At 39.5% G+C, this 22890-nt stretch overlaps 2 protein-coding genes across 7 annotated transcripts in view; one reads left to right on the top strand and one right to left on the bottom strand.

Annotated features, from left to right (window-relative positions):
* Positions 1-22890, bottom strand: part of LOC122441418 (AF4/FMR2 family member 3-like) — a 316863-nt gene that overhangs the window by 48086 nt on the left and 245887 nt on the right. The gene's annotated exons all lie outside the window — the stretch shown is intronic.
* On the top strand, positions 21061-22762 carry LOC122441419 (protein YIPF5-like). Its single transcript, XM_043467959.1, has one exon. The coding sequence runs from the start codon at positions 21153-21155 to the stop codon at positions 21924-21926; it is 774 nt and encodes a 257-aa protein (XP_043323894.1). The 5' UTR covers positions 21061-21152; the 3' UTR covers positions 21927-22762.

Here is a 22890-nt window from a genome sequence, read left to right as displayed (position 1 = left end):
TTAAAGAAAAATGTTTTTTTCCGGAACAAAGGGGGGACATGCAAAGGTCAGACGGCCTCCTTAACAGGAGATGGACAAGTTCCCATGATGTCAGGCCTGCGGGCAGAGCTAAAAGCACATACAGTCCCCTGCTGTCTCCCCTCCCTGCCAGGAAAATTCGGAGCATGCAAGTCTGCCATCAGGACAACCTTTGATTGCTTTTGGACTAGTTTAACTTCAAGTCCATTGGATTAAGGTCCTTTAAAAAGGGTCTGTATTCCACGCTCCATGGAAGAAATTTTATTAGCCAAATTGAAAAAAACTGAATGACAATAAGGCAGACATATATTACATCAAACTGAAGGCTGCAGAAGAAATTCCATTACAATATTTGATTTGTAGATTTCTTAACCGGAAAAAGAACAACAGTATTCATGAGGAAATTTTACTGTATTAATTTGGGCTATTTTCTTACAGGCTTTCTTTTTTAATTAAGGATAATTGCTTTACAATACAGCATTGGTTTCTGGCAAATGTAGGAAAAAATATTTAAAATATGTTGACTTCAACTTTAAGAAATAGTACCTTTCTCTGAATTATATTTCCAGTGAGTCCTAACTTGTAAAATACCCTCACTTGTCCTCGCTCAACTTCCCGTAATGAGATAGTTGCTCAAGCTCACCCACCCAAAATCATGCTCTTGAGTCATCTCCAAACCATCCCCCCACTCCAGTCTGCGGAAAAACTGTCTTCAACGAAACAGGTCCCTGGCGCCAAGAACGTTGGGGCCTTCTCGTCTAGATCTTCTGCTATGAGGGGAGGAGACTGGATTCAGCCTGGTTTGTCCAGCTCCCAACAGGAACATTAGTAAATATCCATGACCACATGTGATTCTAAGGGATCCTTCTCCGCACTTACTATTTGTAACCAAAGTCAGCAAGTGTTGCACTAAGAATTTCACAGACACTGTGACACATAGTCAAAACTACGCATGGAATTTTTTAGTAATGAACCTAATACGAATACTTTAGATAAGGCCAAAGCAAGAGAAGAAAAAGTATATCCCTAATAGCATATTGGGGATGGGAACTCAAAAATAAAATATAGTGAAATGTCACTGTAATTTGAGAACAAGCGAGAGAGCAGGTAATGGGAGGATTGGGATAAATTAAATAAATCTTGTCTATAAAACATAGACATTGATGACATTATATGAAATTTCAAGTGAATAAAAACTGTCAACTAAACAGAAGCCTTAGTATATGTATAATGTTTGAACTTTGCCATTTTAAAATAGCGTTTTCTGTATTATATTTCAAAATCACATCCAGGATTTCACTTACAAGAGTAGGAATGTTTATTTAAATTAAATGTTATAATTACTCCAATGCTTGCAGATAATTTTCTTAGCTCTTCCTTTATTGTTTCCCACTTTGTCAGTTTCTTTTTAAAAACTGTGCTAGTGTGGATTTTGAAAAGTTACTATCCTACGACCTTTGTTCTTAAGTATTTCAGATGGACATTCAGCCGAACATAAGACATCTTTCTCTTTTGTGCATTGTCATCCATCACTTGTAACTTCTGAAAAGACTAAAGCATGTATGTCCATACTGTATCTTTTTGAAGCGTGCAGCTGTCTTTGTCAAAGCGTTGCATCTTTTCAAGGAAATATCAGCAATGTTATTGTTGGGCCTCCCTTTGCCCAAGAGGCTGACGAGGGCTGAACCACGAAGCCAACAAGACAGTTAAATCAATAGCAGTCACCGCATCATTGTTCACCCAGCAGAATCTTCATTTACAATGAGGTTTTTACATCATTAAAGCAAGAAACAGGACTGTCGATCTCTACTGGTTTCAAGTGCTAGATGAAAGAATTAATTTGACTGTCATAAAAAATATGATGTAACTGTGTGCCTCACACCTTTAAAAATTTATGTTTTGGTTTACAGTCTAGAAGGACAGATGTATTGCCTAGAATTAAAAATCCGGATTTATCAATTCTTTATTTTTCTCATAGTCTACATAGACTTCAAACAGATCTAATCTTATATAGAGAAAAGCAAAAGGTTTCAATATAATTCCTTTAAGATGTCATGAATAATATATTTGAAATACATTTATGTTGACACATCATAACACATGCTCTATCATGACAGACTTCTTTGAAAGGAATGAAAACATCCCATAACACCCAAGCACACCTTCTCAGGGGCAGATGTGGGTTTTGGGAGCCCCTGGAGGAGATCACTTAGAAAAGAATGCAAAGTAAGGAACACAAAATTAAGTACAGGGTTTTGTAAGAGGACAACGCAATCCAAAAGCCCTGAAATTGAAGCTTGATTAACTGAATGGTAAATTTTCCCCTGCCTCAACCATTGAAAAGCACATGTATCCTTCTGTTGTCCACTGACAAATTCTGAATGAACTGGGCTTCTAGCTTGGTCTTGTTCTCACAGCGGCCTCCCCAGAGGTCCCCTGGATATTCTGTCTTAGGGCTGGGAGAGAAGGCATGGGTATGTGGGTTCAGTCCACAGCATTCTGTGAACAGCCTGAAAAACTGCCGGTGGCCACTCCCACCCAGAGAGACAGTGGCCAGGGAATACTTTCTGAATTTTACACAATTTAGGGGGCTGGACAGGCTTGCCAATAGGTATAAGCTTATAGGTTTCTGAACTAGCTTTATATATGTACATGTTTTGTTTCTAATCATTTATTTTTAGTATGGATTTTCAATGGAAAATTAATCAGAAAAGCAATAAAGAAATTCAGTAAAGAACATCATCTACTGGAGTCAGAAAAATAAATGTATAGTTACAGAACAAATCTCACTGTATGGTATACATTATGATGTACAGCATGATTTTAAATGGTTATGATACTGAGAGATTGGAAACGCAGTATTACTTCACTCTTTTAACTGGTCTTCTGTATCGTATACTATGATTAATGGGTCAAATCCAGCCCTCCACCTGTTTGTACAAATAAAGTTTTACTGGAATACAAGCATACTCATTCATTTACGTATTGGCCATGGCTGCTTTCATCTGCTTTGCCATGGCAGACTTGAATGTCTGCAGCAAAGACCAGATGGTCCCCAAAGCCTTAAATCTTTATTATCTGGCCCTTTACAGAAAAAAGCTTGCTAAATTCTGTTCTGTTCTGTTCCACTTTAATTTGCAGAATCACCTGTAGAAAATTAGAGACTGACATTCACACTTACTGATTTTTTTTAAAAAACTTTTAGTTTTGTATTGGGGTACAGCTGATTAATAATGTTGTAACAGTTTCAGGTGAATAGCGAAGGGACTCAGCCATACCTACACATATGTATATCCACATTCTCTCCCAAACTCCCCTCCCAAGTAGGCTGCCACAAAACATTGAGCAGAGTTCCCTGAGCTATACAGTAGGTCCCTGTTGGTTATCTATTTTAAAAACAGCAGTGTGTGCATGTCCATCCCAAACTCCCTAACTACCCCTCCCCCCAGCCTTCCCCCAGGCAACCATAAGTTCATTCTCTAAATCTGTGAGTCTTGTTCTGTTTTGTAAGTAACATTATTTGCAGCAACATAATGGACCTAGATACTGTCACACTGAGTGAAGTAAGTCAGCAAAGGAGAAATATTGTATGACATCCCTTATGTGTGGAATCGAAAAAGAAATGATACAAATCACACTTACTGATCTTAATACTGTGATGATCTTAATTCTGCGATCTAGACTTCCATGATCTTGGTTCTCTGAGGTCATTTTTCTATTTTCCTCTCTGTTTGGAATTTCCTTTCAACACTGTCTGCCTGAAGAAAATGGTTCCTGCCTTCTCCCTGAGACGGCTGCTCTAAAAGTCATGTCTTGGTAACTTGAACACATTCTAAATTACTTGCCTCTTTCTTATTTTTCTAAGGATCTGGTGTAACTACCAACGTTTCATCACACCTCAGATCTCACTGCAGCATCTGATACCTATAATGCTACAGTGTATGATCTCACAGTTTTAAACAAGGTGAGAATATTCAAACACAGGACAGATTTCTAATGGAGTCTCTGGGATATTTGTGAAGGAGTTGGCAAGGTCTGGGAGTCAGCTGTCCTGAGACTCTGACCACATTCTCCTTTTGCTACCTGGGCAATTTAACACAAATTTAGGGTACATTAGTTTAGATAAATTAGAACTAGGATACTATTTTTGAAGTAAACACATCCTCAAATGTAAATTGCTTTTGAATGTGAAAAAGGAAAGTCTGTATTATTTGATGTTATTTATGTAAGTCTCTTTGGAGAGACTCTTGGACTCATAGAGCCTCAGAGAATATTATTTGGGCATCACGATGAGGAGACAGCGGAGCCTATATGCTGCCATCCGTCCTCTGTTAGTTAGTCAGCATCTGTCATCCTCCCTCCCACCCAATTCTTCCTAAAGCCCGTGTGTTCCTTCTGTCTGAGATGGGCTGGGACCAGGGACCTGGGACCTTTTGCTGCAGGGCCTGCACCTGGACAAACATCTCTACAAGCAACAGAACACAAAGAAATTTGAAGGGACTAAAAATAAATCCACGCCTGTGCAGTTGGGGCAAATTATAAATAACAAGACACAAAAGATCACAAACCCAATTGCCACTATTGAGGTATCAGAGCAAAAGCAGGGACCTGTGCATGATCCTGCATACAGCACCACCAAGGGGGTGGGCAGACCACCCAAGCCACCCCTCTGGCTTGACCCATCACCCCATATAAGAGACCAGCTTTCCCTCCTCTCCTCAGGGAGCAAGCAAGGAAATCTGTTCCTTGTTTTCACTCCCGACGGCTGCAGCCTGAGTCCCCTTAAAGACTTGTCCGAATTTCTTCTCTAGCTTCTTATCAATTACTATTGATCAATGAGTCTAAGACCCCTGATCAGTAACATATACACATCAACATTCTGAGCACGGAAGAGAATCTCGTGAGATCAACAACACGGAGAATCACTGCAGGATTTCCTCCCATATCTGTTGTGGGGATCAACATTCCACACTATGATCTCTCCTCCTCAAACAGCTCAGACGGAGGGTGTGGACTTGTGGGGGAAGATGGGAGTGATGCCCCGTCCTGGACAAGAAAGAGGACATGGTCACTTAGTTCTCCTCACCCTGAGGCTGACGCAGACTTGCTCTGTGACCCGTTTAGAAGAGAAAAGCCATTCTCACCATCTGGATGGACATCATAGAGGGAATCAGCTTTGGCCCTCCCTGACGTTTTTTTTTAATCCAAATAAACCATTTTGTTCACCAGGGCTGGGCCTGTCTACTTCCTGGGGCTGGTTAAGCTTTCTTTTCACAATGAAGATGATCAGAGCCTCCTCAACACCTCCCACAGCAGGAATAATTTCTCTTAAGGATGTATCTGAAGCACTTCAGAGTATGCGACACAGAGCAAGTATTTAATAAATGTTAGTGATGTGCTAATTTTGACAGTCCTAATTTAGACAGTGCTACTGACTGAAAATTTGTCTTCTCCCAAGTTTATATGTCAAAGCCCTAAACCCTGATGTGACAGTATTTGGAATTTTGAGGTGGGGGCCTTTTGGAGATAATCAGAGTTAGAAGAGGTCGTGATGGGGGGAGTCCTCCTCACAGGATTAGTGCTATTTTAACACATGTTGACTGGAAACATATTCATATGTCTTTTGCTACCCAAACATTACTGACCAGACATATAAATATGTTTTTAGACAGTGATAAAATTAACATTCGGTTCAGTTCAGTTTAGTTGCTCAGTCGTGTCTGAGTCTTTGCGACCCCATGGAATGCAGCACGCCAGGCCTCCCTGTCCATCACCAACTCCCAGAGTTTACTCAAACTCATGTCCATTGAGTCAGTGATGCCAGCCTTCTCATCCTCTGTCGTCCCCTTCTCCTCCTGTCCTCAATCTTTCCCAGCATCAGGGTTTTTTGAAATGAGTCAGTTCTTCACATCAGGAGGCCAAAGTATTGGAGTTTCAGCTTCAGCATCAGTCCTTCCAATGAACACCCAGGACTGATCTCCTTTAAGATGGACTGGTTGGATCTCTTTGCAGTCCAAGGGACTCTCAAGAGTCTTCTCCAACACCACAGTTCAAAAGCATCAATTCATCGGTGCTCAGTTTTCTTTATAGTCCAACTCTCACACCCATACATGACTACTGGAAAAACATTAGCCTTGACTAGATGGACCTTTGTTGGCAAGGTAATGTCTCTTTTTTATATGCTGTCTAGGTTGGTCATAACTTTCCTTCCAAGGAGTAAGCCTCTTTTAATTTCATGGCTGCAGTCACCATCTGCAGTGATTTTGGTGCCCCCCAAAATAAAGTCTGCCACTGTTTCCACTGTTCCCCTGTCTATTTACCATGAAGGGATGGGACCAGATGCCATGATCTTAGTTTTCTGAATGTTGAGCTTAAAGCCAACTTTTTCACTCTCCTCTTTCACTTTCATCAAGAGGCTCTTCGTTCTTCTTTGTTTTCTGCCATAAGGGTGGTGTCATCTGCACATTAACATTACTGCGTGAAACTGTTAGAATTTAACATTGATCAAGGTTCACTATACACCTTATTGTTATTGTTAGGACTCACCTATTGATCCATTAGGATTTTTCGCTAACCTTGTGTATATTATAAACACAAAATTTTCCAAAAATGATACAACATGAAATTTTGACTGAAGAAGAGTTTTTCAGTGAACTTTGTGCAAATACTTTATCTGACTATCCAAACGACATATACACTAGTGTCTCAGAAGATGACAGTTCTTCAAGATATAGTTCTGATTCAGGTGATATGAATATTAGACCAACAAGAAGACAAAAATCCTTAATGATTGATTCTGATACATAAAGTCAAAATGAGACTCATGGTGCTGGAGAATGCTCCTTTGATTCTGCAGAAGAGTGGACTGAAGACAATATTTCATGAAAATGGGAAGACTTCACAGGTGCGTCAGGCCTAACTACTGAATGTAATAACTCACAAAGTGTTAATGAAATAATAGAATTAATTTAATATTATTAAATTTAATATTGATTAATATTAATTTAATATTAATCAATTAATAGAGGCATTGATGCTGTTGAACTGTGGTGTTGGAGAAGACTATTGGGCTACAAAGAGATCCAAAGGAATCCATCCTAAAGGAAATCAATCCTTGAGTGTTTATTGGAAGGACTGATGCTGAAGCTGAAACTCCAATACTTTAGCCACCTGATGCAAAGAACTGACTCATTTGAAAAGACCCTGATGCTAGGAAAGATTGAAGGCAGGAGGAAAAGGGGATGACAGAGGATGAGATGGCTAGATGGCATCACTGACTCAATGGACATGAGTTTGAGTAAACTCTGGGAGTTGGAGATGGACAGGGAGGCCTGGCGTGCTGCAGTCCATGGGGCCACAAAGACTTGGACACGACTGAGCGACTGAACTGAACTGAGAATTAATTTTTGACTGGCCAAAAGAAAACTCACCAGCCACAGGAGCTGGTTTCTGTTAAAGTCTCCCAATCAGTAATGGGTTAAGAAGAGACACCAGAGCATCCCCATGAGGAATCTCCCAACCACATGAGGACACAGAGAGAAAGGGACAGTCTACAAGCCAGGAAGACGGCCCTCACCAAAACCCAACCATGCAAACATCTTGATCTATGCCTTCCAGCTTCCAGAAACTCAAGGATATAAATGTCTGTGGTTTAAGTCACCAGTCCATGGCATTTTGTCATAGCAGCCTGAACAGATGAACACAGATAGCTTTATGGGGCTGAGAAAGAGCATCAATTAACATTATTTCATAAATTGAGACACATAAACGAGACAGAAAGATCCAGAAATTACTAATTACCTTTAATCATTATCTCCAGCTTTTGACTTGAACTTTTTATCTATTAACATTTAAAGGATTCCAAACTAAGAATCTAGATTCAGACTATTGGAATTTATACCCTGTTTTGCCACTTTCTCATTTGTAAAACTCTTCTCTCTAAACTACAGAGGGATCTTATCTATGAAACAGAATTCATAACAGGGTTAAATGAGAAGTTCCATATAAAGTGCTTAGAAAAGTCATGACCTGCCCATACAGTGAAACACCATGCAGGTGTGTAATGTGCTAAGGAAACTTCTAGAGAGAGAGATGTCCAAACAAATTGGTGAGTGAAAAGAAAAGATAAACAAGGAAGAGAAAATATACATTGATATGTGTCTTTTGTAAAAAGAAAGAGAGAGAGAGAGGGAGAGGGGAGAATGGGGGAGGAGGAAAATAAGGAAAATATTTATTCCTATGTGATTGCACTGGCTCAATGAAAACTTTAGATGGATCCACAAGATAATAAATACAGTGATCAGAGCATTAGGAGAGCTTCTGGCTTGGTGAACACTTGGAGATGTGGGGAGAGTGAGCAGTGCACCTGAAAAGAGCCTGGAAGCTTCATGTCCCATCCTATACACTTTCTCTCTGCATCTCGTCCATCTGGCTGTTCCTGAGTTACATCCTTGTATAATAAACCAGTGATCTAGGGACCCAGGCTCGATCCCGGGGTCGGAAAGATCCTCTGGAGAGGGGAATGACTATCCATTCCAGTATTCCTGCCTGAAAAATCTCATGGAGAGGGGAGCCTGGCGGGCTACAGTCTATGGGTCGAACACCATAGATTGGCAACTAACAGACAACAGCAGAACTAGTAGCTGTGACTCAGTGAGATAAAATTCTCTTAATCTGAAACGTGAATGGCTTAATACAAGAAGCATTTACATTGCACATAAAGTGGATGAGGTTGGCAGGGACTCCCTGCTGTCAGTTGAAGTAGAGTTCCAGGCTTCCAACTCTTGTACGTCCACTATCTCAAGACAGGTTCTCAGCAGGAGCTAAGATAGTGGAGGAATAGGACGGGGAGACCACTTTCTCCCCCACAAATTCATCGAAAGATCATTTGAACACTGAGCAAACTCCACAAAACAACTTCTGATCGCTAGCACAGAACATCAGGTACCCAGAAAAGCAGCCCATTGTCTTCGAAAGGAGTGCTGTATGGATGGAGAAGTCTTGAGGCTCCTGGAGGAATAAGACTGAAATCCAGAGGTAACAGGCTTAAGCCCAAAACCTGAGAACACCAGAGAACTCCTGACTACAGGGAACGTTAATTAATAAGAGATCATCCAAAAGCCTCCATACCTACACTGAAACCAACCACCACCCAAGAGCCAATAAGTTCCAAAGCAAGACATACCATGCAAATTCTCCAGCAACGCAGGAACATAGCCCTGAACGTCAACATACAGGCTGCCCAAAGTCACACCAAACCCATAGACCCTTCCCCAAACTCACTACTGGACAGTCCACTGCACTCCTGAGAGAAGAAATCCAGCTCCAACCACCAGAACACCAACACAAGCTTCCCTAACCAGGAACCCTCAACAAGCCAATTGTCCAACCCCACCCACTGGGAGAAACCTCCACAATAAAAAGGAACCACAGACTACCAGAATACAGAAAGGCCACCCCACAGCAATCTAAATAAGATGAAAAGGCAGAGAAATACTCAGCAGGTAAAGGAACATGAAAAATGCCCACCAAGCCAAACAAAAGAGGAGGACATAGGGAATCTACCTGAAAAAGAATTTAGAATAATGATAATAAAAATGATCCAAAATCTTGAAAACAAAATAGAGTTACAGATAAACAGCCTGGAGACAAGGATTGAGAAGATGCAAGAAATGTTTAACAAGGACCTAGAAGAAATAAAAAAGACTCAATTAAAAATAAATAATGCAATAAATGAGATCAAGAACACTCTGGAGGGAACCAAGACTAGAATAACAGAGGCAGAAGATAGGATAAGTGAGGTAGAAGATAAAATGGTGGAAATAAATGAAGCAGAGAGGAAAAAAGAAAAAAGGATCAAAAGAAAGGAGGACAACCTCAGGGACCCCTGGGACAATGTGAAATGCCCCAACATTCGAATCATAGGAGTCCCAGAAGAAGAAGACAAAAAGAAAGGCCATGAGAAAATACTCGAAGAGATAATAGCTGAAAACTTCCCTAAAATGGGGAAGGAAATAGCCACCCAAGTCCAAGAAACCCAGAGAGTCCCAAACAGGATAAACCAACACTGAAACACCCCAAGACACATATTAATCAAATTAACAAAGATCAAACACAAAGAACAAATATTAAAAGCAGCAAGGGAGAAACAACATATAACACACAAGGGGATTCCCATAAGGATAGCAGCTCATCTTTCAACAGAAACTCTTCAGGCCAGAAGGGAATGGCAGGACATACTTAAAGTAATGAAAGAGAATAACCTACAACCCAGATTACTGTACCCAGCAAGGATCTCATTCAGATATGAGGGAGAATTCAAAAGTTTTACAGACAAGCAAAAGCTGAGAAAATTCAGCACCACCAAACCAGCTCTTCAACAAATGCTAAAGGATCTTCTCTAGACAGGAAACACAGAAAGGGTGTAAAAACGCAAACCCAAAACAACAAAACAAATGGCAACGGGACCATACTTATCAATAATTACCTTAAATGTAAGTGGGTTGAATGCCCCAACCAAAAGACAAAGACTGGCTGAATGGATACAAAAGCAAGACCCCTATATATGCTGTCTACAAGAGACCCATCTCAAAACAAGGGACACATACAGACTAAAAGTGAAGGGCTGGAAAAAAATATTTCATGCAAACGGAGACCAAAAGAAAGCAGGAGTCGCAATACTCATATCAGATAAAATAGACTTTAAAATAAAGGCTGTGAAAAGAGACAAAGAAGGACACATCATAATGATCAACGGATCAATCCAAGAAGATATAACAATTATAAATATATATGCACCCAACATAGGAGCACCGCAATATGTAAGGCAAATGCTAACAAGAATGAAAGGGGAAATGAATAATAACACAATAATAGTGGGAGACTTTAATACCCCACTCACACCTATGGATAGATCAACTAAACAGAAAATTAACAAGGAAACACAAACTTTAAATTACACAATGGACCAGCTAGACCTAATTGATATCCATAGGACATTTCACCCCAAAACAATCAATTTCACCTTTTTCTCAAGTGCACAGAGCCTTTTCCAGAATAGATCACATCCTGGGCCATTAATCTAGCCTTGGGAAATTAAAAAAAACTGAAATCATTCCAGTCATCTTTTCTGACCACAATGCAGTAGGATTAGATCTCAATTACAGGAAAAAAACTATTAAAAATTCAAACATATGGAGGCTAAATAACACGTTTCTGAATAACCAACAAATCATAGAAGAAATCAAAAAAGAAATCAAAATATGCATAGAAACAAATGAAAATGAAAACACAACAGCCCAAAACCTATGGGACACTGTAAAAGCAGTGCTAAGGGGAAGGTTCATAGCATTACAGGCTTACCTCAAGAAACAAGAAAAAAGTCAAATAAATAACCTACCTCTACACCAAAACAACTAGAGAAGGAAGAAATGAAAAAACCCAGGGTTAGTAGAAGGAAAGAAATCTTAAAAATTAGGGCAGAAATAAATGCAAAAGAAACAAAAGAGACCATAGCAAAAATCAACAAAGCTAAAAGCTGTTTTCTGAAAAGATAAATAAAATTGACAAACCATTAGCCAGACTCATCAAGAAACAAAGGGAGATGAACCAAATCAACAAAATTAGAAATGAAAATGCAGAGATCACAACAGACAACACTGAAATACAAAGGATCATAAAGAGACTACTACCAGCAGCTATATGCCAATAAAATGGACAACTTGGAAGAAATGGACAAATTCTGAGGAAAGTACAACTTCCCAAAACTGAACCAGAAAGAAATGCAAGATCGTAACAGACCCATCACAAGCATGGCAATCGAAACTGTCATCAGAAACCTTCCAGCAAACAAAAGCCCAGGACCAGATGGCTTCACAGCTGAATTCTACCAAAAATTTAGAGAAGAGCTAACACCTATCTTACTCAAACTCTTCCAGAAAACTGCAGCAGGTAAACTTCCAAACTCATTCTATGAGGCCACCATCACCCTAATTCCAAAACCAAAGATGCCACAAAAAAAGAAAACTACAGGCCAATATCACTGATGGACATAGATGCAAAAATCCTTAACAAAATTCTAGCAAACAGAATCCAACAACATATTAAAAAAATCATACATCATGACCAGGTGGGCTTTATCTCCGGAATGCAAGGACTCTTTAATATCTGCAAATCAATCAATGTAATACACCACATTAACAAATTGAAAGATAAAAACCATATGATTATCTCAATAGATGCAGAAAAAGCCTTTGACAAAATTCAGCATCCATTTATGATAAAAACTCTCCAGAAAGCAGGAATAGAAGGAACATACCTCAACATAATAAAAGCTATATATGACAAACCCACAGCAAACATTATCCTCAATGGTGAAAAATTGAAAGCATTTCCCCTAAATTCAGGAACAAGACAAGGGTACCCACTCTCACCACTACTATTCAACATAGCTTTGGAAGTGTTGGCCACAGCAATCAGAGCAGACAAGGAAATAAAAGGAATCCAGATAGGAAAAGAAGTGAAACTCTCACTGTTTTCAGATGACATGATCCTCTACATAGAAAACCCTAAAGACTCTACCAGAAAATTACTAGAGCTAATCAATGAATATAGTAAAGTTGCAGGATATAAAATTAACACACAGAAATCCCTTGCATTCCTATACACTAACAATGAGAAAACAGAAAGAGAAATTAAGGAAACAATAGCATTCACCAATGCAACAAAAAGAATAAAATACTTAGGAATATATCTACCTAAAGAAACAAAAGACCTATATACAGAAAACTATAAAACACTGATGAAAGAAATCAAAGAGGACACAAATAGATGGAGAAATATACCGTGTTCATGGATTGGAAGAATCAATCTTGTGAAAATGAGTATACTACCCAAAGCAATCTATAGATTCAATGCAATCCCTATCAAGCTACCAACGGTATTCTTCACAGAACTAGAACAAATAATTTCACAATGTGTATGGAAATACAAAAAACCTCGAATAGCCAAAGCAATCTTGAGAAAGAAGAATGGAACTGGAGGAATCAACCTGCCGGACTTCAGGCTCTACTACAAAGCCACAGTCATCAAGACAGTATGGTACTGGCACAAAAACAGAAATATAGATCAATGGAACAAAATAGAAAGCCTAGAGATAAATCCACATACCTATGGACACTTTATATTCGACAAAGGAGGAAAGAATATACAATGGAAAGAAGACAACCTCTTTAACAAGTGGTGCTGGGAAAACTGGTCAACCACTTGTAAAAGAATGAAACTAGAACACTCTCTAACACCATACACAAAAATAAACTCAAAATGGATTAAAGATATAAATGTAAGACCAGAAACTATAAAACTCCTAGAGGAGAACATAGGCAAAACACTCCTCAACATAAATCACAGCAGGATCCTCTATGACCCACCTTCCAGAATATTGGAAATAAAAGCAAAAATAAACAAATGGGAACTAATGAAACTTAAAAGCTTTTGCACAACAAAGGATACTATAAGCAAGGTGAAAAGACAGCCTTCGGAATGGGAGAAAATAATAGCAAATGAAGCAACAGACAAAGGATTAATCTCAAAAATATACAAGCAACTCCTGCAGCTCAATTCCAGAAAAATAAATGACCCAATCAAAAAATGGGCCAAAGAACTAAACAGACATCTCTCCAAAGAAGACATGCAGATGGCTAACAAACACATGAAAAGATGCTCAACATCACTCATTATCAGAGAAATGCAAATCAAAACCACAATGAGGTACCATCACATGCCAGTCAGAATGGCTACTATCCAAAAGTCTACAAGCAATAAATGCTGGAGAGGGTGTGGAGAAAAGGGAAGCCTCTTACACTGTTGGTGGGAATGCAAACTAGAACAGCCACTATGGAGACCAGTGTGGAGATTTCTTAAAAAAACTGGAAATAGAACTGCCATATGACCCAGTAATCCAACTCCTGGACATACACACCGAGGAAACCAGATCTGAAAGAGACATGTGCACCCCAATGTTCATTGCAGCACTGTTTATAAAAGCCAGGACATGGAAACAACCTAGATGTCCATTAGCAGACGAATGGATAAGAAAGCTATGGTACATACACACAATGAAATATTACTCAGCCATTAAAAAGAATACATTGGAATCAGTTCTAATGAGATGGATGAAACTGAAGCCCATTATACAGAGTGAAATAAGTCAGAAAGATAAAGACCATTACAGCATACTAATGTACATATATGGAATTTAGAAAGATGGTAACAATAACCCTATATGCAAGACAGAAAAAGAGACACAGATGTACAGAACAGACTTTTGGACTCTGTGGGAGAAGGCGAGGGTGGGATGATCTGAGAGAATAGCATTGAAACATGTACATTATCAAGTGTGAAACAGATCGCCAGCCCAGGTTGGATGCATGAGACAAGTGCTCAGGGCTGGTGCACTGGGCAGACCCAGAGGGATGGGATGGGGAGGGAGGTGGGAGGGGGGTTCAGGATGGGGAACACATGTAAATCCATGGCTGATTCAGGTCAATGTATGGCAAAAACCATTACAATATTATAAAGTAATTAGCCTCCAACTAATAAAAATAAATGAAAAATAAATAAATATAGCAATATTTATAATATTTAAATAAATTTTGGAGGGAGATGGAGTGGGACGATACAGGAGAGATGAGGATGAAGGTGGAAGTGGAATTTTATTGTATACTTTCTTAAAAAGTGAAAGTGAAAGTCACTCAGTAGTGTCCAACTCTTTGCAACCCCATGGACAATACAGGACAAAATACTGGAGTGGGTAGCCTTTCCCTCCTCCAGGGGATCTTCCCAACCTAGGGATCAAACCCCAGTCTCCCAGATTGTAGGCAGATTCTTCACCACCTGAGCCACAAGGGAAGCCCTTCAATATTATTTAAACTTGAAAAATTAAGAATGAAGGAAAGAAACAACAAAAAAAGAAAGAAGGACTTTGTCTGGCATGTAGCATTTAGATTGTTTGACAATTTTTCTGATGAATGTCAGCAAAACATTTTTAAAATCTTAGGTACATAATACATAAGCACACACTTTTAAAAAACTTCACAAAGCACAAAAGTGCACTATTGCTAATTGGTTATTTTGGAAGAGAGATACAGACTGGCAAAAAGCAAAATGGATTAACACTTTAAAATCTATGTACTTTTGTGCTTCCCAGGTGGCGCTAGTGGTAAAGAACCCACCTGCCAAGACACAGGTTCGACCCCTGATCCAAGAAGATCCCACATGCTGCAGAGCAACTAAGCCCCTGCACAACTACAGAGCCTGTGCTGTAGAGCCCAGGAGCATCAACTACTGAAGCCCATGTACCCTAGATCCTGTGCTCTGCAACAAGAGAAGCCACCACAAAGAGAAGCCTGCACACTGCAACAAAGAGTAGTCTACCCCCCACCCCCACTTGCCACAACTAGAGAAAAGCCTGTGTAGCAATGAAGACCCAGCACAGCCGAAAATAAATAAATAAAATTATAAAGATAAATAAATAAATAAAAAGAAAAGTAGAATCAGGCCCATATACTTGTTTTGCAACTGCTTTTCATTTAACTTTTTAAAAGTTCTTTCATCAACTACAGATTGATACATAGATCTTCTACATTCAGCATATGTAGATTTGCATCATTTGTGTGTCATTGACATATGATAATCCACAATATTTTTATACCCCAATTTAACGTCTTCCCTACAGGAGGCATTAGGGTTGTTGACAGTTTTTCTCTGTTACTAGTTCTTTGTGCACATGTGTGGATATTTCTGCCGGAAATGTGCTCAGGAATGAAACTTCCAGCCTAAAGGGCTCATATACTCATATGGGCTCATATTCTCAAATACTCGTAGATACTGCTAAATTGCACTCTGAAAAGACAATGCCAGTTTACAAACTCACCAACAGAGTACTTCCCTATGTTTGAGAAGAAAACTGATACAAAGACTGATTTTAAAAATTTAAATATTGCTTTTGAAGCTGAACTGTATTTCAATAACACAGTGTAGGGACATGTCTTTGATTATAAAAAAAGATGACATGTGGAAATTCAGACAGGCTAAAGCAGAAGATGCTGAAGAAGCTGAAGTTGAATGGTTCTATGAAGACCTACAAGACCTTCTAGAACTAACACCCAAAAAAGACGTCCTTTTCATTATCCGGGACTGGAATGCAAAAGTAGGAAGTCAAGAGATACCTGGTGTAACAGGCAAATTTGGCCTTGGAGTACGGAATGAAGCAGGGCAAAGGCTAATAGAGTTTTGCCAAGAGAATGCAATGGTCATAGCAAACACCCTCTTCCAACAACACAAGAGAAGACTCTACACATGGACATCACCAGATGGTCAATACTGAAATGAGATTGATTATATCCTTTGCAGCCAAAGATGGAGAAGCTCTATACAGTCAGCAAAAACAAGAACAGGAGCTGACTGTGGCTCAGATCATGAAATCCTTAATGCCAAATTCAGGCTTAAATTGAAGAAAGTAGGAAAAACCACTAGACCATTCAGGTATGACCCAAATCAAATCCCATATGATTATACAATGGAAGTGACAAATAGATTCAAGGGATTAGATCTGATAGACAGAGTACCTGAGAACTATGGACAGAGGTTCGTGACATTATATAGGAGGCAGTGTTCAAGACCATCCCCAAGAAAAAGAAATGCAAAAAGGCAAAATGGTTGTCTGAGGAGGCCTTATAAATAGCTGAGAAAAGAAGAGAAGCAAAAGGCAAAGGAGAAAAGTAAAGATATACCCATCTGAATGCAGAGTTCCAAAGAAGAGCAAGGAGAGATAAGAAAGCCTTCCTCAGTGATGAATGGAAAGAAATCGAGGAAACAATAGAAAGGGAAAGACGAGATCTCTTCAAGAAAATTAGGGACACCAAGGGACTATTTCATGCAAAGATGGGCACAATAAAGGACAGAAATGGTATGGATCTAACAGAAGCAGAAGACATTACGAAGAGGTGGCAAGAATACACAGAAGAACTATACAAAAAGGATCTTCATGACCCAGATAATCACGATGGTGTGGTCACTCAGAGCCAGACATCCTGGAATGTGAAGTCAAGTGGGCCTTAGGAAGCATCACTATGAACAAAGCTAGTGGAGGTGATGGAATTCCAGTTGAGCTATTTCAAATCCTAAAAGATGATGCTGTGAAAGTGCTGCACTCAATATGCCAGCAAATTTGGAAAGCTCAGCAGTGGCCACAGGACTGGAAAAGGTCAGTTTTCATTCCAATCCCAAAGAACGGCAATGCAAAGAATGTTCAAACTATTGCACAATTGTACTCATCTCACACGCTAGCAAAGTAATTCTCAAAATTCTCCAAGCTAGGCTTCAACAATAAGTGAACCATAAACTTCCAGATGTTCAAGCTGGTTTTAGAAGAGGCAGAAGAACCAGAGATCAAACTGCCAGCATCTGATGGATCACCAAAAAATCAAGAGAGTTCCAGAAAAACATCTATTTCTGCTTTATTGACTATGCCAAAGCCTTTGACCATATGGATCACCACAAAATGTGTAAAATACTTAAAGTGATGGGAATACCAGACCACCTGACCTGCCTCCTGAGAAATCTGTATACAGGTCAAGAAGCAACAGTTAGAACTGGACATGGAACAACAGGCTGGTTCCATATTGGAAAAGAAGTATGTCAAGGCTGTATATTGCCACCCTGCTTATTTAACTTACATGCAGGGTACATCATAAGAAACACTGGACTGGATGAAGCACAAGCTGGAATCAAGATTGCTGGGAGAAATATCAATAACCTCAGATATGCAGATGATACCACCCTTATGGCAGAAATCAGAGAAGAACTGAAGAGCCTCTTGATGAAAGTGAAAGAGGAGAGTGAACAAGTTGGCTTAAAACTCAACATTCAGAAAACTAAGATCATGTCATCTGATCCCATCACTTTATGCCAAATAGATGGGGACACAATGGAAACAGTGACAGGCTTTTTTTTGGGGGGGGGCCTCCAAAATCACTGCAGACGGTGACTGTAGCCATGAAATTAAAAGACGCTTGCTCCTTGCAAGAAAAGTTATGACCAACCTAAACAGCATATTAAAAAGCAGAGACATTACTTTGCCAACAAAGGTCTGTCTAGTCAAGGCTATGGTTTTTCCAATAGTCATGTATGAATGTGAGAACTGGACTATATAGAAAGCTGAGCACCAAAGAATTGATGCTTTTGAACTGTGTTGTTGAAGAAGACTCTTGAGAGTTCCTTGGACTGCAAGGAGATCCAACCAGTCCATCCTAAAGGAAATCAGTCCTGAATATTCATTGGAAGGACTGATGCTGAAGCTGAAACTCCAATACTCTGGCCACCTGATGCAAAGAACTGATTCACTGGAAAAGATTCTGATGCTGCGAAAGATTGAAGGCAGAAGGAGAAAAGGATAACAGAGGATGAGATGGTTGGATGGCATCACCAACATGGTCATGAGTTTGAGTAAACTCTGGGAGTTGGTGATAGACAGAGAGACCTGGCGTGCTGTAGTCCATGGGGTTGGAAAGAGTCGACCATGACTGAGTGACTGAACTGAACTGAAAGCAGAAGATATTCTTGTGGAATACGGATCATTGCCTTCACTTATAATTGCTTCTCTTCACAGAACTCTTGAAATCAGCTTTATAGAGGCCCCAGAGCTCACAGCAGAGAGGACCATCACCCGCGGTCAAGCCTGACCTCTTACACAGATGTAGAACCTGCTTGCCATGGCCCATTCCAGCAAAGGCATGGGCTGTATACTCTGTCTGTTCTGATGAAACAGAAAGAGCAGTGCATTAGACACTTGGTGTAAGTGACTTAAAGTAATAAAGCATATTAGTAGCTGCTTGTATACTGTAACCCACTCCAGTATTCTTGCCTGGAGAATCCCACTGACAGAGGTGCCTGGCATGGCCTGGGATGGCAAAGAGTTGGACACAACTGAGTGACTAACACACATATACTGTAAAAGGGCCACTTCTTTTCTTTCATTTTCTTGCATCTCCACCTCTACTTCTTCCTCCTCCTTTTTTGTTAAACTAAATCTCAATTGAGAAGTCATATAGCATAGAAAACAAGAAAACTGTTCACCTTAGGTTTCTCAAGTAAACAGGCAGGAAGACCCAAGGCGGTTATATGATAAATACAACACATATGGCTCAGATGGTAAAGAATCTGCCTGCAATGTGGGAGACCTGGGTTCGATCCCTGGGTTGGGAAGATCCCCTGGAGGAGGGCATGGCAACCCACTCCAGTATTCTTGCCTGGAGAATCCCATGGACAGAGGAGCCTGGTGGGCTACAGTCCATTGGGTTCAAAGAGTCGGACACAACTGAGCAACTAAGTGTACACATACATATGATTTTATAAATTTAGATGAAACTGTTATTATCAGTTCAGGGAACTCCCTACCAATACCATCTAAGTGCTCACCTATTACCTCCTAATTTCCGAAACAGAAAAGCCCATTCTGACCTACTTTCTGCCATAGCCACCTTCCCACAATCTACTCCTGTGACTTTTCCAGGCATGTCTGACTCTAGAAGAATTTTCCAGGGTCAGTACTCGATATTTTTTGCACAAAACTTGACCCAAGAATCTGTTAGAAGTTTCCATTTGAAGTGAAGCAGAGTTAAGTCAAGGTGCTTTAAAGTTGCTAGTCAATATGTTTCATTTGGTCATCTTCTCCCAGTCAAAAATACATTCTTATTCAATAGTTCTCTACCCAAGGGGTTAATGAACTCTTTTTCAAGTACAGCAAAACTTTTAAATCTTAAAGAAATGATTTACTTTTCCTTGAGTTTTTAAAAAGTCTTTTTCATTATTTTTTCAATTGCACTGTGGAGGTTTACTCAAAAATGGAAAATGGTTGGTCACTTTACCTGCCAAAACTAAATGAGGCAGATATTTATTACAAAGTCAACAGAAAGTTGAATTCAACTAATTACCATAGGTATGATCACCATTTTAGGACAATAAAGACCAACATTTAAACTTCATTTCAGAAGTTTTATTTCAGCAACAGATAAAAAAGAAATTGGACTGTAAACATATACACTTATTTTTTTGTTGTTCTGCAAAGTTGTGTCTGACTCGTTGTGGCCCCATGAACTGCAGCATGCCAGGCTCCCTTGTCCTTCACTCCCTCCTGAAGTTTGCTCAAATTCATGTCCATTGGAGTCGATGATGCTATCTGATCATCTCATCCTCTGCCACCCCTTCTTTTTCCTTCAATCTTTCCCAGCATCAGGGTCTTTTCTAATGAGTCGGCTCTTCCCATCAAGTGGCCAAAGTACTGGAACTTCAGCATCAGTCCTTAATGAATATTCAGGGTTGATTTCCTGAATAGTTATGTGCAATTGATTTATTTTGTCATAAAAAACAAACTCCCCTGCCCAACCCCCATCCCCTTCTCTAGCAAGACATTCAACAGATTCTCAGGAGAAACTTAGGAAGGAAAGCGTCTCACTGTCTACACCCGGCTGCCTCCTCAGAGGCCAGTTTCTTGCCCTTTGTGAATCCTCTCCTGATGATTTTGGTGCATTTCTAACTTCCTTCAACTTCTGGAATGTGGACTGTCCACACCACTTCTTGTCTTTTTTCATTTACTTTGTTATATCACACATCTTATGCCCTTCTATTTGTCCAGACTAGTGATGAACATAGAGTTGGCAAATGCCAGTAAATACTGAATTGAAATACTTAGTTGAAAAAAAGTGATATAGATACAGCTGATGAATATGATTCATTTAAGAGTCCCTGAACTGCAAAGCAGACTAATGATCTGCCAATTTGATAAAAAAATATATTAATTGTGAAATGATAACAAAGTCCCTAATGAAATGAAGAAACGAAGCCTCCCGAGAAAATGAAGCCTCTCAAATGATTAATTTTTAGAATATCCTGGAGAACTTATCTGATAAGCTGGGTCAACAAGACTGAAGACTTCTCTATTTTCAACCCTCTCTGCAATTACTGCTGAGGACATTATAAAGTTACACACAGAACCCAGACAAGAGCTGAGTTTGGGGGATTTAGGGGGCTGCCAGAGCTACCGCCGCCGCCGCTGCTTCCACGTTTGATCATTTGCAATGTCAGGCTTTGATAATTTAAACACGGATTTCTACCAGACAAGTTACAGCATCGATGACCAGTCACAGCAGTCCTACGATTATGGAGGAAGTGGAGGACCCTATAGCAAACAGTATGCTGGCTATGACTACTCGCACCAAAGCCGGTTTGTCCCTGCAGACATGATGCAGCCACAACAGCCATACACCGGGCAGATTTTCCAGCCAACTCAGGCATATACTCCAACTACACCTCAGCCATTCTATGGAAACAACTTTGAAGATGAACCACCTTTATTAGAAGAATTGGGTATCAATTTTGACCACATCTGGCAAAAAACACTGACAGTTTTACACCCCTTGAAAGTAGCAGATGGCAGCATCATGAATGAGACTGATTTGGCAGGACCAATGGTTTTCTGCCTTGCTTTTGGAGCTACATTGTTATTGGCTGGCAAAATCCAGTTTGGCTACGTATATGGGATCAGTGCAATTGGATGCCTAGGAATGTTTTGTTTATTAAACTTAATGAGTATGACTGGTGTTTCATTTGGTTGTGTGGCAAGTGTCCTTGGATATTGTCTTCTACCTATGATCCTGCTTTCCAGCTTCGCAGTGATATTTTCTTTGCAAGGAGTGGTAGGAATCATCCTTACTGCTGGGATTATTGGATGGTGTAGTTTCTCTGCTTCCAAAATTTTCATTTCTGCATTAGCCATGGAAGGACAGCAACTTCTAGTCGCATATCCTTGTGCTTTGCTATATGGAGTCTTCGCCCTAATTTCCGTTTTTTGAACTGAATTTATCTGGGATGTGGACATCATTGGGCCAAGTAATGAAAAGGACTTTGAACTCTTTAATCGGACCAGCAAACGGCTGCAGTGCAACTCTCATGCAGATCTAATGTTTGACTCTTGGAGCAGTGGAAGTGAATAAGTATCTTTTGTTCATTTTTGTAGAACTTTTGAATACTATATTGGATTTATGCAGTATGACTAGATTTAAAAGGTGTTTGTGCTTATACAAATAAGAAGTGCTATTTCTTTCCTGTTCCTGCAGCCTTAGAAAAACAACTTTTTCCCTTGCTAATTGTATATTATGGTGTTTTTGATAGATTTTTATCAACTGTGGGAAACTAACCACAGAGATGATATCTTAAAAACAATCCATAGTAGAGAAGACACAGGACTTATTGGAGAAATATTTTCCCAAGGAATTAGGAAAGAAAACTTGCCTGTATTGTCAAGTCAGATGCAATTGAAGCCGAAAAGTGATCCCAATGTAAAGTTTTATGAGTTTGCACTTCAGAAATTTGACGTTCCTCTGAGTTATTTTATGGAATTTTGGCTAAAATTCAGCAATACAGGTAGTTCACAGTCTACCTTATTGTAGACATGGAATGGAATGTCTATTTAAATAGTAGCATTAACTAAAACATAGTGACCTAGACTGGCCACATTAATGTTATAGTTGGATTTCCATGTTTCCCAGGAAAAAGAAAATCACTAACCATTTTTGAGGAAAATACTTAAAATGTCACAATTTCAGTATTGCAGTTCCCAATGTAGAGTGCGTTTGATGCTTACTGATTAAAATTTTCCCAATTAAAAAAAAAAAAAAAAAAAAAAGAACCCAGACAAAAGTGGGTTCTCTTCTCTCTTGTTAACTAAGAAACATGTTTGCAAAGAAAATTTTGTGCTCTCATCCCCTTTGCTTTTCTTTCAATTTTCCTGAGATGTAACATTTCCCCATAAATTTT

The sequence above is a fragment of the Cervus canadensis genome, chromosome 5 (assembly GCF_019320065.1).
Source record: "Cervus canadensis isolate Bull #8, Minnesota chromosome 5, ASM1932006v1, whole genome shotgun sequence".
Taxonomy (NCBI): Eukaryota; Metazoa; Chordata; class Mammalia; order Artiodactyla; family Cervidae; genus Cervus; species Cervus canadensis.
Note: the sequence above shows the minus strand (reverse complement) of the source record. Positions and strands in the feature narration are given on the sequence as shown.